The following is a 14,307-nucleotide window of genomic DNA, read 5'->3' as shown; positions in this document are numbered from 1 at the left end:
TTTTGTGATTTGTTGTTCTTTCTTTTACAAATCCTTCACAAGCCGCATTTCATTCTGCACGTTTGTGTTATTCTGCGCATTGACACCGATGTCCAAATTCATCTCATCGCCTTAAGACAATAAAGACACAACAACACACAAGTACTGCAGTGCAAACATCGAGTCACGTACACGAAGGCGATACACCACAGATGGGATGGAAAAGCCGTCACTGTCTCTTTAAGGCGTTGCCGTGGTGACGCTTTGAGCTTGTTGTTCACGCGTCATCAGTCTGCGTGTAACTGGAGAAAAGAGCGAATATAACATCAGTATCGACACAATTATCAAACTACTGAGGATTTTATTAAAGGTAAGTGTTTATAAATATGTTGTCCTCAAATTAAACATGACGATAATTATTCTGAATGCTGGATTATCTGAATCATCAAGTGATTGCGGATATTTGTAGGAGTTTATGCAGGGCAAAGATACAATCTGTTATCAAATCATGAAAATGTCACATGTTTGTCGTTCTTACTAAAATATGAAATGAATAATTGCATGTTTATTTAGTCAATTCACCTGTTGGCAGTATCATTAGACCCATTTGAACATCATTCATGTCGAAATGAAGAGTTTGATTCCAAAATGAGATGAATAATCTTTAAGATATTATGATTTGTATTATGTTCTCATGTTTTTGTTGTGTTTTATTCTGTTAGTTAGCTGTATTTTTGGAGTTATTATGGCTTAAATCAAAACCAACCAACCGCAGTTTGATATTAATCGGAATGCACAATAAAAAACATGATTTTTGAAAGAATAGAAATTATTAGTTATCTCGTTTAGGAACCAAACTCTTCAAATATACTGTACAAATTATTATTAATAAAGCATAATAACTATAAACTATAACATATTCATAACAGTTTTATATAAAATCCCTCATGAACAAATTGACAATGGAAATGACAAATATGAGAAAGAAATTCAATTTTTTCAACTTTTAATGCTTTCTTTGTACTCTGTATACATTGGGATATGATTAAAGTTAAATTAGATTTCACATATTCTCCTGTATAGTAGGAATATGTGTGAAGGGCCTTCAACGATATCTGGGCCCATTCCTCCAGACCCCACACTGTTTCCAGAATACTACAAACGCCCATCCTCTGGTAAGATCACAAACTTGTGATATTTATCATGTATGGTCATATTTGATCTCTGTCTCTTATATTGCTCGTGTGATCTCTCTGGTGAAGCTCGTGGTCGCCTGGAGGGGAACTCTAAGAATGGGTCTCCGACTTTTCTGAAGGGTCCTTTAGCACCAGATCCTGTGATGTACCCGGGGTGCTACAGCGCTCGGGTCACCCCTCGACCCCGCATCGGTGCTAACGGTGCTGACATCCTGGAGAGAGGCCGGAGAGGAGTGATGGGCAACTTACTGACACTGGAGGGAGTCTCACTGTTTCCGAATCCAAGCAAACCCAGTGAGATCGATTAAGAGTCGTATATAATGACCGCATGCTAAATATACCGCCACTAATTACTCCTTTTGACTTTCTTGCTTACACAAAACACGAGAAGAGAATTTCCCTCCATGGTGTACTTAGAGTTTTGGTGAACAGAGACTGAAGCTTTTAAGACATCTTCTCTTGAACCTGTAGAGTCTGCCGCACGGGACTTTGGTAAAGAGAATGTCCGCAAACTACGTGAAATCCAGAGACGGTTTCGAGAGCTGGAGGCACAGAGAGAACATTCCAAACCTGTTCCTGTTAAAGCACTCTGGACCTCACCGAAATATCAAGATGTGTCCTCCAGGGTTATGGCACAGTTACAGGTGAGCAAGTCGGGACCGAAATCTTCCCATTCTTACTTTCAACTGATTTAAGATGTCAATTCATGTTTAATATTAGACACATCGGAGATGAGAACACTTTATGTATGTATTCAGCGCATGTTTTATACAAAGCAACTTCAAACTGTCTCTCCGTGTATGTGTAGGAGACGAGCCCCCCTAAGAAAGCAGACTGTCAGAAGTTTCTGAGAGCTCATTCGTTATGTGGTGCTGGAGGTCGACCGCAGCACCGGTGTTCAGACACCGAGCCCACACCGGACACTGCTGGAGATTCTGAAGTGTGTCATGTCTTTATGTCAACTTTCTGTTCACACAGATGCTCGTGTTGTCATGATCAATCGTTTCCTTTTTACTTATAATGTTTAGATGGAGGTCAGAGGTCACATGGTGGATTTTGTGAGTCATAACGCACGCGCTGCGAGGAAGACGACCTTGCGGCGATCTCAGTCCTTACAGAACCTCAGAGACAAACCTCCGCCCAGCGCTGAGAAAGGAAAAGTTCCACAGTAGTGAGTGATTCTCTTTGACGTAAAAGAGCGATAAATACCATCCTGTCTGACCTCAAAATTGTTTTGCATTAAATAAACATGAAATATATGTTCCTTTGCTTACAGTAGATAGCGACATTGACATATTCTCATGTCAATATTTAAAATGTCCAAAATGAAAAGTCATAATGCATGAAATCGTAATGATCCTTATTTGTGCTGTCGTCAAAAACAAGAAAGAAACAACAAAATGTTAATAACTATTCAGATTGTACTCATTGTTTGCTGTACGTCCTGAGAGTTTAATGCGTCATTCTGGGTTGTTTGTTAGTCTGGAGCAAAGGAAGATTCAGTGGAAAAAAGAGGAGGAGGAGAAGAGGAGAAACACGCGGGATCCTTCCATTCCTGCTGGACACACGCAGATGTCTGAACGAGAGAGATTGGAAACCCTGCAGTCTCTTAAAGACAGTATGTCTCCAGAAGCACTTTCAGCTTTTATTTAGTTGTTCATGGAGTAAACAGTCATTGATAATTCTCTCTCTCTCTCTCTCTCTGTCTCTCTCTCTCTCTCTGTCTCTCTCTCTCTCTCTCTCTCTCTGTCTCTCTGTCTCTCTCTCTCTCTCTCTCTCTCTCTCTCTCTCTCTCTCTCTCTCTCTCTCTCTCTCTCTGTCTCTCTCTCTCTCACTCTCTCTCTCTCTCTCATCTCTCTCTCTCTCTCTCTCTCTCTCTCTCTCTCTCTCTCTCTCTCTCTCTCTCTCTGTCTCTCTCTCTCTCTCTCTCTCTCTCTCTCTCTCTCTCTCTCTCTCTCTCTCTCTGTCTCTCTGTCTCTCTCTCTCTCTCTCTCTCTCTCTCTCTCTCTCTCTCTCTCTCTCTCTCTCTGTGTGTAGCTCACAGGTCTCTGGTGAGCGAGCTGCTCTCTCTCCCTGTGAAAGCAGACACAGTGAGCATTCGCTCACGACGTGCACAACTCGACCAACGTCTCTCGGAAGTGGAGGAAGCCATCAAAATCTTTTCACGTGACAAAGTTTATGTGAAAATTGACTCGTGAACACAGAAGTCTGTTCTCGTTTCTTTGTCAGAGATGGTTCCACTGCATTTGTTTTCAGTGCATTATTGGCTTGTTTTAAAATGGCTAGAGGAAACATGCATTGCATTGCTTTCATTTAGTTGCATTGTTAAACATCGACTGCAGCACTTGTGCTGAGCATTACTGTTTTGAATGTATTTGTTTATTATGGTATTAGCTGTGATGTGAATTAGTATTACACAACTATGGTGCTCGTTTTGAAGATCACATTAAACATGTTTTTTTATTAAGGTTTTTTGATTTTGTCAAGTAAATCACATCATGTGCAAACTAATTAAGCTAATTCAATTTACAATTTACAAACAAAAATGAATAAATACGGACTGGAAAATAATGTTTTAAGTGTCAGTTTGATTAACAGCCATAAAGTGTCACGATATTCATTCAGTGTTTTTTATAAGCCAAATTTAAAACACATTTTTTAATTGTGTTCTTGTGTTATATTTCTCTGAAACTGACGTATTTTGACGTAATTACACGAAAAGCGTAACGTGTTTAAATAGCAGTCATTAGGCTTGTTTGAGATGAACAAAATCTGCGCAGAACCGATCACCGGTGATCACCGTGAGCTGCATGCCGGTTAGAAAAGTGTCCGAGTTACGTCCGCCTTGCTCTGACCTCATGCTGACGTGTACCAAAAAACTCTCGCGACAGCGAGGCGGCTGTGTCGGATTGAGCAGTCGAGCGCAGTTGCTCTCCACCGACTGCGCTACTCAAAAGCATGATGGGAAACGACTGACTGACGACACAGCTTCGTGCTCATTGGCTGATAATGTCAGCTGATATTTTTTCCCCTTAATTCTAAGAAGTCCATTACCTATAGCCTAATACGATTTACTTTTTTCTATAGTACTTAGTAATTAGGACATGTTTTATTTTTATTTTCTTGGTTTGAAGTGAAGTCCTGTTTGTTTTTTATTTTCTTTTTATTGAGAGATGTGTATTCTCTTTATACATTGACATTTTTGTACAACATTATTCCATTAAATAAATTAGTCAATCCATCAATACATGCATACATCTAATGTGACTGTTTTACAATTAGGCCTCATGTTTGTGTTTTTATCTGATATCTTTATTTGGATATGTCTGATTCCAGGAGTGCAATAAACAAAACCCACACATGCTCATTTCTTAATTTAGAATGTGTTGTTGTTTCATATTATTTTTTAAGAATAATTTGCAGCACACACTTTTCCTAATCATTAAACATGAATTGAAACTTACATTAAGGTGACAAACAATTGTGTAATATATTTATATGGAATATTTGTCATGTAAAAAAGGGATAGTTCACCCAAATAACTTTAATAATAATAAAAACAATTTTCTTTGGTGCTGAATTATCTGCAGTCAGGACTGTTTATTTTTGACTCGACATTAATTTCATTAGATGCAAGTTGCAATACCACTCTAGATCAGATAGATTTATATCCCTACCATTTACTGAATAAGCCATTTTAAGTAATGAGCACTGTTCACCTTCGGTAATTCTCCTCATCATAACCATCTTCGTGTAAAAACAGTGGTATTTCAACTGCATCAACTTCGTCCGCGATAAAGAACGCGAACGCGATCTCTTCCATTGTTGACGTTTGCAGTCCACAACACAGCGAGATTCAGGAAGTGTCCGGCTTGCCTGCACTTTTTTTCACTCCTCCCCTCACTGTAGCCGCCTACTCTCGCCTATATTTCAGGCGAGGCAAGGCGCATCTCAAACAAGCCTTTTGTCCGTTAGTGGGCGGGTCTATTCGGAGCGATTGCTGATTGATCAGCGTGTGCGCAGTGGGCGCGGCCTCGGCAATCCCCGCCCCTTACTATTGCGTGGCTTGAACGCCTTTGTCCTGTTGTGTGTTCACTCGGCGATTGAATTTATACGGCTGAAAATAAACACAGTTTTTATTTAATATCTTAAATCCAACATCAAACATGAGTAAAAGAAAAGCGCCTCAGGAAACTCTGAATGAAGGAATTACAGACTTCCTTATAGGTGAGTGTGACAGCTCAGGTTAGCATGTGGCTAAGCTATCTGGACCTTTAAATAACACGTGAATGAAGAGATGAAATGATCTCCAAGCTGTTTTATTTTAAAACATTACATTTACATTTGGAAAGATATTTGAACTTTCTGAACACGTGATTTTATGGCTGCTGTTTGAGTATGCACTAACATGCCACTGTTTTAATCATTTAATCCTCGGAGAACAAAACAAAAGCAGTGAACTCAACAACAGAATCCATCGTTTATGATGATGATTGTGAAAATGTATTTTATATGTCACAAAAAGTCTCAATGGCATCGTGTTGCAATATATTGCAGCTGATCCACTAATGTGAAACACGTTTTAAAGTGCAGTTTAACACTCTTTTAATGGTCACTGTCCTTCCAGAGTTGGCCAATTATGAGAAAAATGTCAACAGAGCCGTTCATAAATACAATGCTTACAGGTAAGACAGTAGTCTCTAAAATCATCTCAAGTGGAAGTGACATCCAATATGAGTGTTGTATACATTGTTACATTGTTGGTTGTCTTTGTTTAGAAAAGCAGCAGCTGTAATCGCCAAATATCCGGAGAAGATCAAGAGTGGAACAGAAGCAAAGAAACTGGTGCGTACGCTTTATATTTATTAATTGATTTATTAAGTATAGTATTGAGAATCCTGATATGTCGGTGAAATGTTGACTGATCTGAGGACTGCAAATGATTTTCACCCTCAGGATGGAGTGGGTGCAAAGATAGCCGAGAAAATCGATGAGTTTTTGACGACAGGAAAACTACGCAAGCTGGAAAAGGTGATTGAATGCATTGCAATAATATGTTATGTTTTTTTCAAATCATGCATAGATTCTAACAGGACTGTGTGTTATATGTCATGTGTACAGTTTAACATGCTCATGTGTTCTGTATGTCCTGTACAGATTCGCAATGACGACACGAGCTCCTCCATTAACTTCTTAACCAGAGTGACTGGAATCGGGTACAACACTCTTCATTTCACTGAAACTAGTTTAGAAACAGTAACATGTAAAACTCACTCCGTCTCTCTTTCTGTCTGGTTTTAGTCCTGCCGCAGCCAGAAAGTTTTTCGATGAAGGGGTCAAAACGTTAGAAGGTTTGTATACGATTATGTGTAAAAATATATCCGTTGTATTCTTTAACTCAAAAAACAAAGCGTCTCATCTGTTTGTTTATAGATTTGAAGAAGATTGAACACAAACTAAATCACCATCAGCAGATTGGATTAAAGTAAGCCAAACTCACAAAGGATTTGTGTTTTTAGGAGACAGTTAAGTGTTTTTCGTATCATTACAGATATTCTGTGTTTTTAATGTGCACACTTCTCTGTGTACTCGAGGTATTTTGAAGAATTTGAGAAGAGAATTCCTCGTGCAGAAATGCAAGAGATGGAGGTTGGCGTTTCTTTCAATTATCTCAATCAAACATGACGCGTTTGTTAGTGTTTGACTGCATATAATCTGTGTTTGTAGGCTCTGATACTAAAGGAGCTTGACTTGCTGGAACCAGAATACATCGGCACCATCTGTGGAAGCTACAGAAGAGGTATCTGCTTATTCACAGTCACTTTTTAAGCCTCAGAATGGTAAAGATGAAGTGATGAAATCACATTACTGTCGTTCTACTAAGTAAAGATATATATTTATATATATATATTGGTGAGGTGAATCAGTTCTCACGTCAAGCTACATCAATTGGTTTTGAGTTTCTTTATGGTCCCAGAGTTGAATGAAATGTATTTTTAATCTCCAGGAGCGGAGTCGAGTGGTGATATTGATATACTGCTGACTCACCCAAACTACACGTCTCAATCTGAGAAACAGGTAAACTCACAGACCAGAGAAATGGCCGTGTAATTTTAACATTTGTTTCCTCACACAATTTCCTGTATACGTCTTGAAATCTTTCTCTCTCCCTGCAGCCGAAACTACTGAATGCTGTTGTGGATCATCTGGAGTCCATCAACTTCATCACTGACACGCTTTCCAAAGGAGACACCAAGTTTATGGTCAGGGTTCTCTCTCTTTCTCAAAGTTTACTGTTTCACGAACATAAAATAGTCAATCACACGTGTGTTCTTTTTCTTCAGGGTGTTTGTCAGCTTCAGAAAGAAAATGATGATGATGAAGAGAATATTCATCGGCGTATTGACATCAGGTTCATACCAAACTTTTTATAATGAAAACTGTATTCTGTTAAAAACGTCCGGTTCTTCATCTTTGTCTGTCCGTCTTGTGTCGCAGGCTCATTCCAAAGGATCAGTATTACTGTGGTGTGTTGTACTTCACTGGCAGTGACATATTCAACAAGAACATGAGGACTCGTGCTTTGGAAAAGGGCTTTACGCTCAATGAGTACACCATCCGTCCACTAGGGGTTACTGGTGAGAAACACAAATACAGAAGCACAACACATTACAGCTGCAAAGCGACTGTCACCAAACGAAATGACCAACAGTCGTAGTTTCCAAACACCGTGGCCATTTTCTTTTGTAATGAAAACCTCGCACTGAGACCCTCTTATTCGTTTTTGGTTCGCTAACACACATTTTGAAACATACACTAACTTTAGAGTTAATCTTGAATGTCATTTGAAATGAAAATGTTCTCTGTCGTACAGGTATGGCTGGAGAGCCTTTGCTGGTGGAGAGTGAGAAGGACATCTTTGATTACATAGAGTGGAAATACAAAGAACCAAAGGATCGTAGCGAGTGAAACAAGCATACAAGCTGAGAACGATGTAACAGATAGACTTGCTTCAGTCTCTTTCAGCGATTGATACATCAATCATACGCAAAGATTGAACTTCACAAACCCGTATGTGAGCCGTTAGATAGTTTACAGCGTTTGTACTGTAGGATGTTACCGAGGTCAGCGTGGGATGTGTAAGGTTTTAAAAAGGGACTTAACAGCTGTTTGACTGTATTTGAGTATTTTTTTTCTTCTTTTTAATCATGCAGAATATATTTTGTTTTAATTTGAAGAGCAGGACTCATTTCACAGACGTCTGACAGCACACGTAAATGGATACTGTCATGCGAAGGTTCAAAGATACACCATCAAACATTTGTTTGTTATATTATTATGTTTATAAGATAAACCTAAAAAATATATTTTTAGTGGCGCTGTCTGGAATGTTACATTATTTATGTAACCATTATGTTGTTGTGCTGTTGTTTTTGTTTATTAGTAAAATGGCGAGGTACATGAAATTCTGTCTTTGTGTACATTTTCTCTGTTGTAAACGTCACATCCTTTTTTCAGATTTAGGTCAGTTTTTGATCTTTTTTTTTACTGAATATCTGTTTGAAAAATGTTTGATGTTATTTTTAATAGGTATTGTCTGTCTTTCAGGACAAAATTAAACCATTAGAAAAAGATTTATATAAAAATGTTAGTTTCACTCAGATGTAGTGAAAGTCTTTCTTTTTTACAGAGGAATGTAACCGTCACATACCTGGACCAGGTGTGCGAGATCTACAAATCTAATCCTGCATGTTCTGGTGATTACACAGAGTTTTAGTTTGAGTCGTAATAAAGATAATGAGAGGATTGTACTGAAAGGTGCTGTTTTCACAGATGTTGAACCGTAGTGTTTTTCGTGTCTGTACTGTTGCATTTAGGTTATATTATATTATGCTTCATTTGTCTGCATAGACAGCAGGTCACATCAGTTTAAAATAATTTATTTATGTACTTTTAGACAACAGATGAACAGAACTGACTCAGTTTTATCTCCAGATGGACAAGACTGAAATCAACTTTATAATGCAAAAATAAAGCATAAATAATTTTGATTTGGCACGCTTTGATCTGAGTGGCTGCCTTTATATAAACTTATGGGTTTTCTTTAGATATCTTTTCAACATGATTCAGTTTACTATTATTTAAAATATAAAGAGTCAATGAACGACCAAACTTTTAAACCTTTTACATCTACTTTTAAAAGCGTTATACAATCAACCAAACATTTAGAAATAAAGCTTCCTAGAATATGAACTTTTTAGACCACCACACATGTAGTTTTGACGCCCATTTTTTTAAACAATAAAAAACGACTACGACTTTCAATCTCTCTTAAAATGGCAGAACACCCTAACAAGTCCACTGTACAGTGCACTCTAGGGACGCACCCGCTCTTTTAGCGCAGAACCGTCGAAAAACAGAGTTGCGACACTCACATAAATGACCGTTGGAAGAATGGAATGCGGAAGTAACTCGTGTCATGGAGCGAACAAGGCTGCGTCCAAACTGGCGGTCTTTGCACTTGACCACTTTCATGACGTATTTCCTGTTTTTGTCCCAAGTATTCTAGTGGCTGTGAAGATCCCAAGTGAGCATGTAGTATTTCTAACCCGACAGTGTTTTAATTATGCGATAAAACGCAGTTTTACACAATAGGTAACAATACATCAAATGTACAGCACGTTTTAAAGCGTTATTCAAGATAGTTTGGTTTAGTGTGCGTTCAGAGCACTGTACTTTGGCGTTTTTAAGACCTGGGACAGACTTGTGTTACTTCCTGTCGCGTGCACGCGCTTTCAAGTGGCCAAGACATCAATTGGGGGTATTCGGAAGCAGCCCAAAAACTGCACTGGAGCGCATTCATTTCAAACACTGCTTCTGAATTCTCTCAATTGTTCACTCATTCTTCTCTATATATGCTAAACCGTCCACAATAGCCTATGGGGAGGAAGTGAATGACAATGAGTGAACAATGTCGGACACTGACGTAATATATCCTGCACCTGACAGTCCTGTCGCGGACATTCGACACAACGTACATTGGTGGCATTAACGGTCACTCTCCTTCAACTGATTCTAATCAGGCGGTTGTTTCGCGTTGTATCATGGGAAATAATGAGAGAGTGGTGCGGCGTCCGAAATCGCATACTGTGACAGTACGTACTGAAGTACCTACCTATCGGCCGTTTAAACAGTACATTCTAGAGTGGAAGTAGTATGAATACATTTATGACATACTGGGTCCGCCATGTTTTATGGTCATGTGACCCGTATGCTCTTTGACGTAACCACAACCTTTACATGAGCGTTGATAAAAACATAATTTAGTTACGGAAATAAATTTATTGGCTCTTACATTAAAAATGGACGCCCGCCTTAAAGTTTTCCGCTATATTTATTTGATTTACTTTTGAAATATGACTATTGCTCAGCTCCCGTGGCATCATGGGATAGATAAGTGTCCATCCGATCCACACTCACGAATCTCGGCGGAAGTAGTAAACCATCCGGGTATTTCTCGCATACTGTTTTTTGCATACGCGGCCCTTGTGTATTGCGAATGGGAATGAGTTGTTCACTCAGAATTCGGACACTAAAAAAATGGTGGACACCCGATGTAGTGCATAGAGGGCGAATTCAGACACAGCTACTGTCTCCCAAACGCATTTGCGTACAGCAAGTTAATACATTTTAACGAGTAGGCGGACATATGATATATTCACAGAACGTACTTATTGCTCCCCAGACAAAATACTGCTTTTTATGTTTTTTATTTAATTAATTTATTTGTCAGGGACATCGTACAAAATACATTAATCTTACGAAAATATGTTTTGTACCAGAGTTAGCCAAAGCTATTTTCCATCTGCTGTCCCCGTTGATGTTATCAACGTAGTATTCAGTGTACACAATGTGCTTATACATTAAGCACAAATTCTGCAAATATAGTTGCTGTTATGTGTCCCGTTGAAATCATTTAAATAGGTTGACAGAAGTGTCGTAACTCTCATATTCAACGGCTCCGTATCCGCCCGCCCTCCTTTTTATTCCAGAGAATTCGCCCTTTGTTGCTATGGAGACCAACACAGCGTCCGTGCAGCAAAGCATGACGGTCTGAAATAAAATGCACGCGAAAAGTGCACGCGTAAACTCGCAGATTGACCAATCACAGGCTCGGGTTTAGAACTCACAACCAATGGGACACGAGAGCGGGAGGGGTCACCGCCAGTTACACACCTACATTGCTTCTAGTCAAGCACACAGCGGGACCATCACAGGCGCGTCGCGTGAACACACAATCTCTCTGTGTCTAAAACTCTCAACAGAAAAAGGTAAAAACATTGACATTTCTCTCTTTTCGGCTGTTTGTATCGCTCACTAGTACAAACGGCAAAATACGTCTGAAAAAAGCGACATTTTGCAGCGTGTTTCCGCACATCTGTATTTCAGCAACTTGACTTAATGAATGAATTAAAAGAAATGTGCCAGACTTAAAATGAGCTTAAATCTCTTTACGTCGCTCGTTTCATACGTCCAGAAAGTCTTTCTTCAAAAAAGAAAGAAACGCAAGCATTCGTGTAGATTGTGGTACTCATCAAAACCTTAAAACGCACAGCAAACGTTTAGTTGAATTATATTTCGTGGGTTTCATTCGTTGTATGAACACCATCTTCCATGTTCTGTTATTAGTTTGCTGAAATATCTTTGGTGCTGAGTACAGCCTTTAGTTCAGGTGTCCATGGCAACAGTAACCTGGTGAAATATGCCGCGTGATGTTATGCAATAAAGATGGAATAAAGGCTGTTGAGCATTTCATGTGCTGTTATTATATAAGCCGCTTGGCTGGCGGGCCGTGGCTCTTTCACCAGTCTGACCAGTAAGATTTTGTGTTCGGGCAGTTAAATGCCCTCTTAATGGACACAGGGCTGCGATTGGAGATGGTTGTATTGACCCGAAGAACCCATTCTTCCAGTGAAGCTGATCAAGGTGCGTCAGAGGGTGTGGGTCAGGCGAGTCCCATTTATTTCATCTTCATTTCTCTCTCTCTCCACCTATGTAGAGCAAACATGTCGGACAGAAAGGCTGTGATCAAAAATGCAGACATGTCTGAAGAGATGCAGCAGGACGCTGTGGAATGTGCCACGCAGGCGCTGGAGAAGTACAATATTGAGAAGGACATCGCTGCCTACATCAAGAAGGTAAACGCAGCTTTCCTTGGGTTGTCGGACGTCCAGCTTGGAACCGGGACGTCTCCGTGTACTAGGGGTTATTTTTAGCACAGAAGATGTGCTCATGACAACTTCAATGTCGGCTTTTTGGTGGAGAAGTCTGTACAAGGGATGTTTTAACAAAATTGTTTTATATTAAATTCATCGGCTTGTTTAAGAAAAGCGCCCGTCGGCTCCACCTCCGATACAACTTTCTTCTTGGGTGACATCATTAAGTCCTCATTGCATTCACCCAATCACCAGGGGCCTCGTGTATATGTATGCACAGTCACATTCAATAATCTTTTTAATGAATATTCATTTTATATATCATGTATACAATAGTTTCATTCTCAATTCATTTATACAAATAATTCTCAATGGATAAGATTCAGACTACATCATTTTTCATGTTGAGTACTACAATACAAATATGAAATAGGATGGCACAGTGTTTCATCTCCTTTTCTTCCATTGCAGGAATTTGACAAAAAGTACAACCCCACCTGGCATTGCATCGTGGGGAGGAACTTTGGCAGCTACGTGACTCACGAGACGAAGCACTTCATCTACTTCTACCTGGGTCAGGTTGCCATTCTGCTGTTTAAGTCCGGCTGAGCGAGCGCTTCATTTCTTCAACAGAGCATTAAAACAGACTGTATCCATCAGGCTGATCATTCCTGTACTGGGACCTGCCTTCTCTCGGCTGCTTCTTTTGTTCTGATTAATGTTTAGAAAATGGCCATGTGACAGGAGAATGACATAAAGAAACTTGTATTTATTTTTGTTTTCTATACACAGTTGGAACGTTTTGTGTCACCTGAGTTTTTTTTTTTATTAAAGCAAGATCGTTTGGCTATTTGGGTGGAGTTTGTTGTTTGAGGTGATGTGCGCAAAGTCCTTGAAATTGTGAAGCATCTTATATGAAAGTAAGTGTATAGTTGCATGTTGGGCTCCATCCACAACAGGACAAAATCTCAGGGTCGGCTGAAGTAGTTCTGCCGGCACGATTATGTTAAACAGACCTCTCGTCGCCTTGTTAATAAAACAGATTTTTGACACACCGGTTCGCTGCTGTGTAGTTGTCAGATGCAACGTTTGAGTCTGTTCTATTGACACAAAGAAGCAGTTTGTATATTCTGAATGATTTCATGACATCAGAATGAATGAATAAATGATTTGAAATGAAACAACTATTTGTTTGCAGGATTTCAAAATGTCTAAACTCAATGTTCCATATGCAACATGATACAGACATAATACATACGGCCGCCTCCGTCAATTTTCGTATTTTCACAAACAACACTGCGTGTATGCCATCAACAGACCCTCATTTATAACTGCAGTTGCGGCATGACGCCGCATGGGAGGCGCTGTTTCGTCATCAGACTAGTGGGTGGAGAATTGCGGCTTTTCAGGTGAAAGTTGTTTTGCATTCAAGTATTCGTTCAATTTCTTAAATGAACGCGACGTACATCATTGTATAATGTTTTAAGCTGCGCAGTTGGCTCGTTGAATCAGCGTTATTCTGCACACAGCAACTTCGCCAGTATGAACGCAAATTGCGATCTCGCAAACAAATGACTCTTTTGAACCGATTCGTTTAAACACATGAAACTTTTCAGTCACAAGCGAATATAAAACAATCAGTGAATCGTTCAGAGCTCAGTGAACCACAAAAGAACGCAGGATGTGAATGAGATTTGCATTTTTTTAATTAGACTGGTTAATTAAGTTGCTATGGTGGGCTGAAAAGGATAAAAAGCTTTATTTGATTGAAAAACATTTCTGTTTGGGTTAAACTTGATAATTGTCATTTTCGTTTATGTTTTAAGTATATATACACGTTTTTGGTTATGCCACTTAAAGGTACAGTAGGTCTGTGTGTGTACACAAGGTAAGGAGGGCACCGCCTCCTTATGTGG

At 39.4% G+C, this 14,307-nt stretch overlaps 3 protein-coding genes across 4 annotated transcripts; all 3 read left to right on the top strand.

The window, feature by feature from the left end:
- Positions 1-229: 229 nt before the first annotated feature.
- enkd1 (enkurin domain containing 1) lies at positions 230-3,872 on the top strand. Its single transcript, XM_079466824.1, has 8 exons — positions 230-349; positions 1,063-1,154; positions 1,242-1,469; positions 1,647-1,819; positions 1,984-2,115; positions 2,204-2,346; positions 2,657-2,793; positions 3,213-3,872. Exons 2-8 carry the CDS (start codon positions 1,070-1,072, stop codon positions 3,371-3,373), a joined length of 1,059 nt encoding a protein of 352 aa, XP_079322950.1. The 5' UTR covers positions 230-349; positions 1,063-1,069; the 3' UTR covers positions 3,374-3,872.
- A 1,327-nt stretch (positions 3,873-5,199) lies between these two features.
- Positions 5,200-9,232, top strand: polb (polymerase (DNA directed), beta). Its single transcript, XM_079468541.1, has 14 exons — positions 5,200-5,402; positions 5,803-5,860; positions 5,954-6,020; positions 6,132-6,206; positions 6,333-6,391; positions 6,477-6,526; positions 6,609-6,660; positions 6,770-6,824; positions 6,903-6,975; positions 7,183-7,253; positions 7,352-7,438; positions 7,520-7,587; positions 7,674-7,813; positions 8,050-9,232. Exons 1-14 carry the CDS (start codon positions 5,342-5,344, stop codon positions 8,142-8,144), a joined length of 1,011 nt encoding a protein of 336 aa, XP_079324667.1. The 5' UTR covers positions 5,200-5,341; the 3' UTR covers positions 8,145-9,232.
- A 2,155-nt stretch (positions 9,233-11,387) lies between these two features.
- dynll1 (dynein, light chain, LC8-type 1) lies at positions 11,388-13,239 on the top strand. 2 transcript variants are annotated; one of them, XM_079466994.1, is made up of 4 exons: positions 11,433-11,506; positions 12,074-12,161; positions 12,235-12,373; positions 12,863-13,239. In XM_079466994.1, the coding sequence occupies exons 3-4, from the start codon at positions 12,242-12,244 to the stop codon at positions 12,998-13,000; spliced, it is 270 nt and encodes an 89-aa protein (XP_079323120.1). In that variant the 5' UTR covers positions 11,433-11,506; positions 12,074-12,161; positions 12,235-12,241; the 3' UTR covers positions 13,001-13,239. The 2 variants fall into 2 exon arrangements, with proteins under 2 accessions (XP_079323119.1, XP_079323120.1); XM_079466993.1 differs by lacking the exon at positions 12,074-12,161 and having other exon boundaries at positions 11,388-11,506.
- The last annotated feature ends 1,068 nt before the right edge of the window (positions 13,240-14,307 follow it).

Source organism: Barbatula barbatula (assembly GCF_947034865.1).
Source record: "Barbatula barbatula genome assembly, chromosome: 11".
Classification (NCBI taxonomy): domain Eukaryota; kingdom Metazoa; phylum Chordata; class Actinopteri; order Cypriniformes; family Nemacheilidae; genus Barbatula; species Barbatula barbatula.
Note: the sequence above shows the minus strand (reverse complement) of the source record. Positions and strands in the feature narration are given on the sequence as shown.

What these genes read in the sequence shown, in the direction of transcription:
- enkd1 (XM_079466824.1), top strand. Translation starts at nt 1,070, where the DNA reads ATGTGTGAAGGGCCTTCAACGATATCTGGGCCCATTCCTCCAGACCCC. An exon ending in CTACAAACGCCCATCCTCTG is followed by an intron (nt 1,155 to 1,241) that starts GTAAGATCACAA and finishes TCTCTGGTGAAG; the next exon opens with CTCGTGGTCGCCTGGAGGGG. An exon ending in CCTGCAGTCTCTTAAAGACA is followed by an intron (nt 2,794 to 3,212) that starts GTATGTCTCCAG and finishes CTCTGTGTGTAG; the next exon opens with CTCACAGGTCTCTGGTGAGC.
- polb (XM_079468541.1), top strand. Translation starts at nt 5,342, where the DNA reads ATGAGTAAAAGAAAAGCGCCTCAGGAAACTCTGAATGAAGGAATTACA. An exon ending in AACTACGCAAGCTGGAAAAG is followed by an intron (nt 6,207 to 6,332) that starts GTGATTGAATGC and finishes TGTCCTGTACAG; the next exon opens with ATTCGCAATGACGACACGAG. An exon ending in ACCAGAGTGACTGGAATCGG is followed by an intron (nt 6,392 to 6,476) that starts GTACAACACTCT and finishes GTCTGGTTTTAG; the next exon opens with TCCTGCCGCAGCCAGAAAGT.
- dynll1 (XM_079466993.1), top strand. Translation starts at nt 12,242, where the DNA reads ATGTCGGACAGAAAGGCTGTGATCAAAAATGCAGACATGTCTGAAGAG. An exon ending in TCGCTGCCTACATCAAGAAG is followed by an intron (nt 12,374 to 12,862) that starts GTAAACGCAGCT and finishes CTTCCATTGCAG; the next exon opens with GAATTTGACAAAAAGTACAA.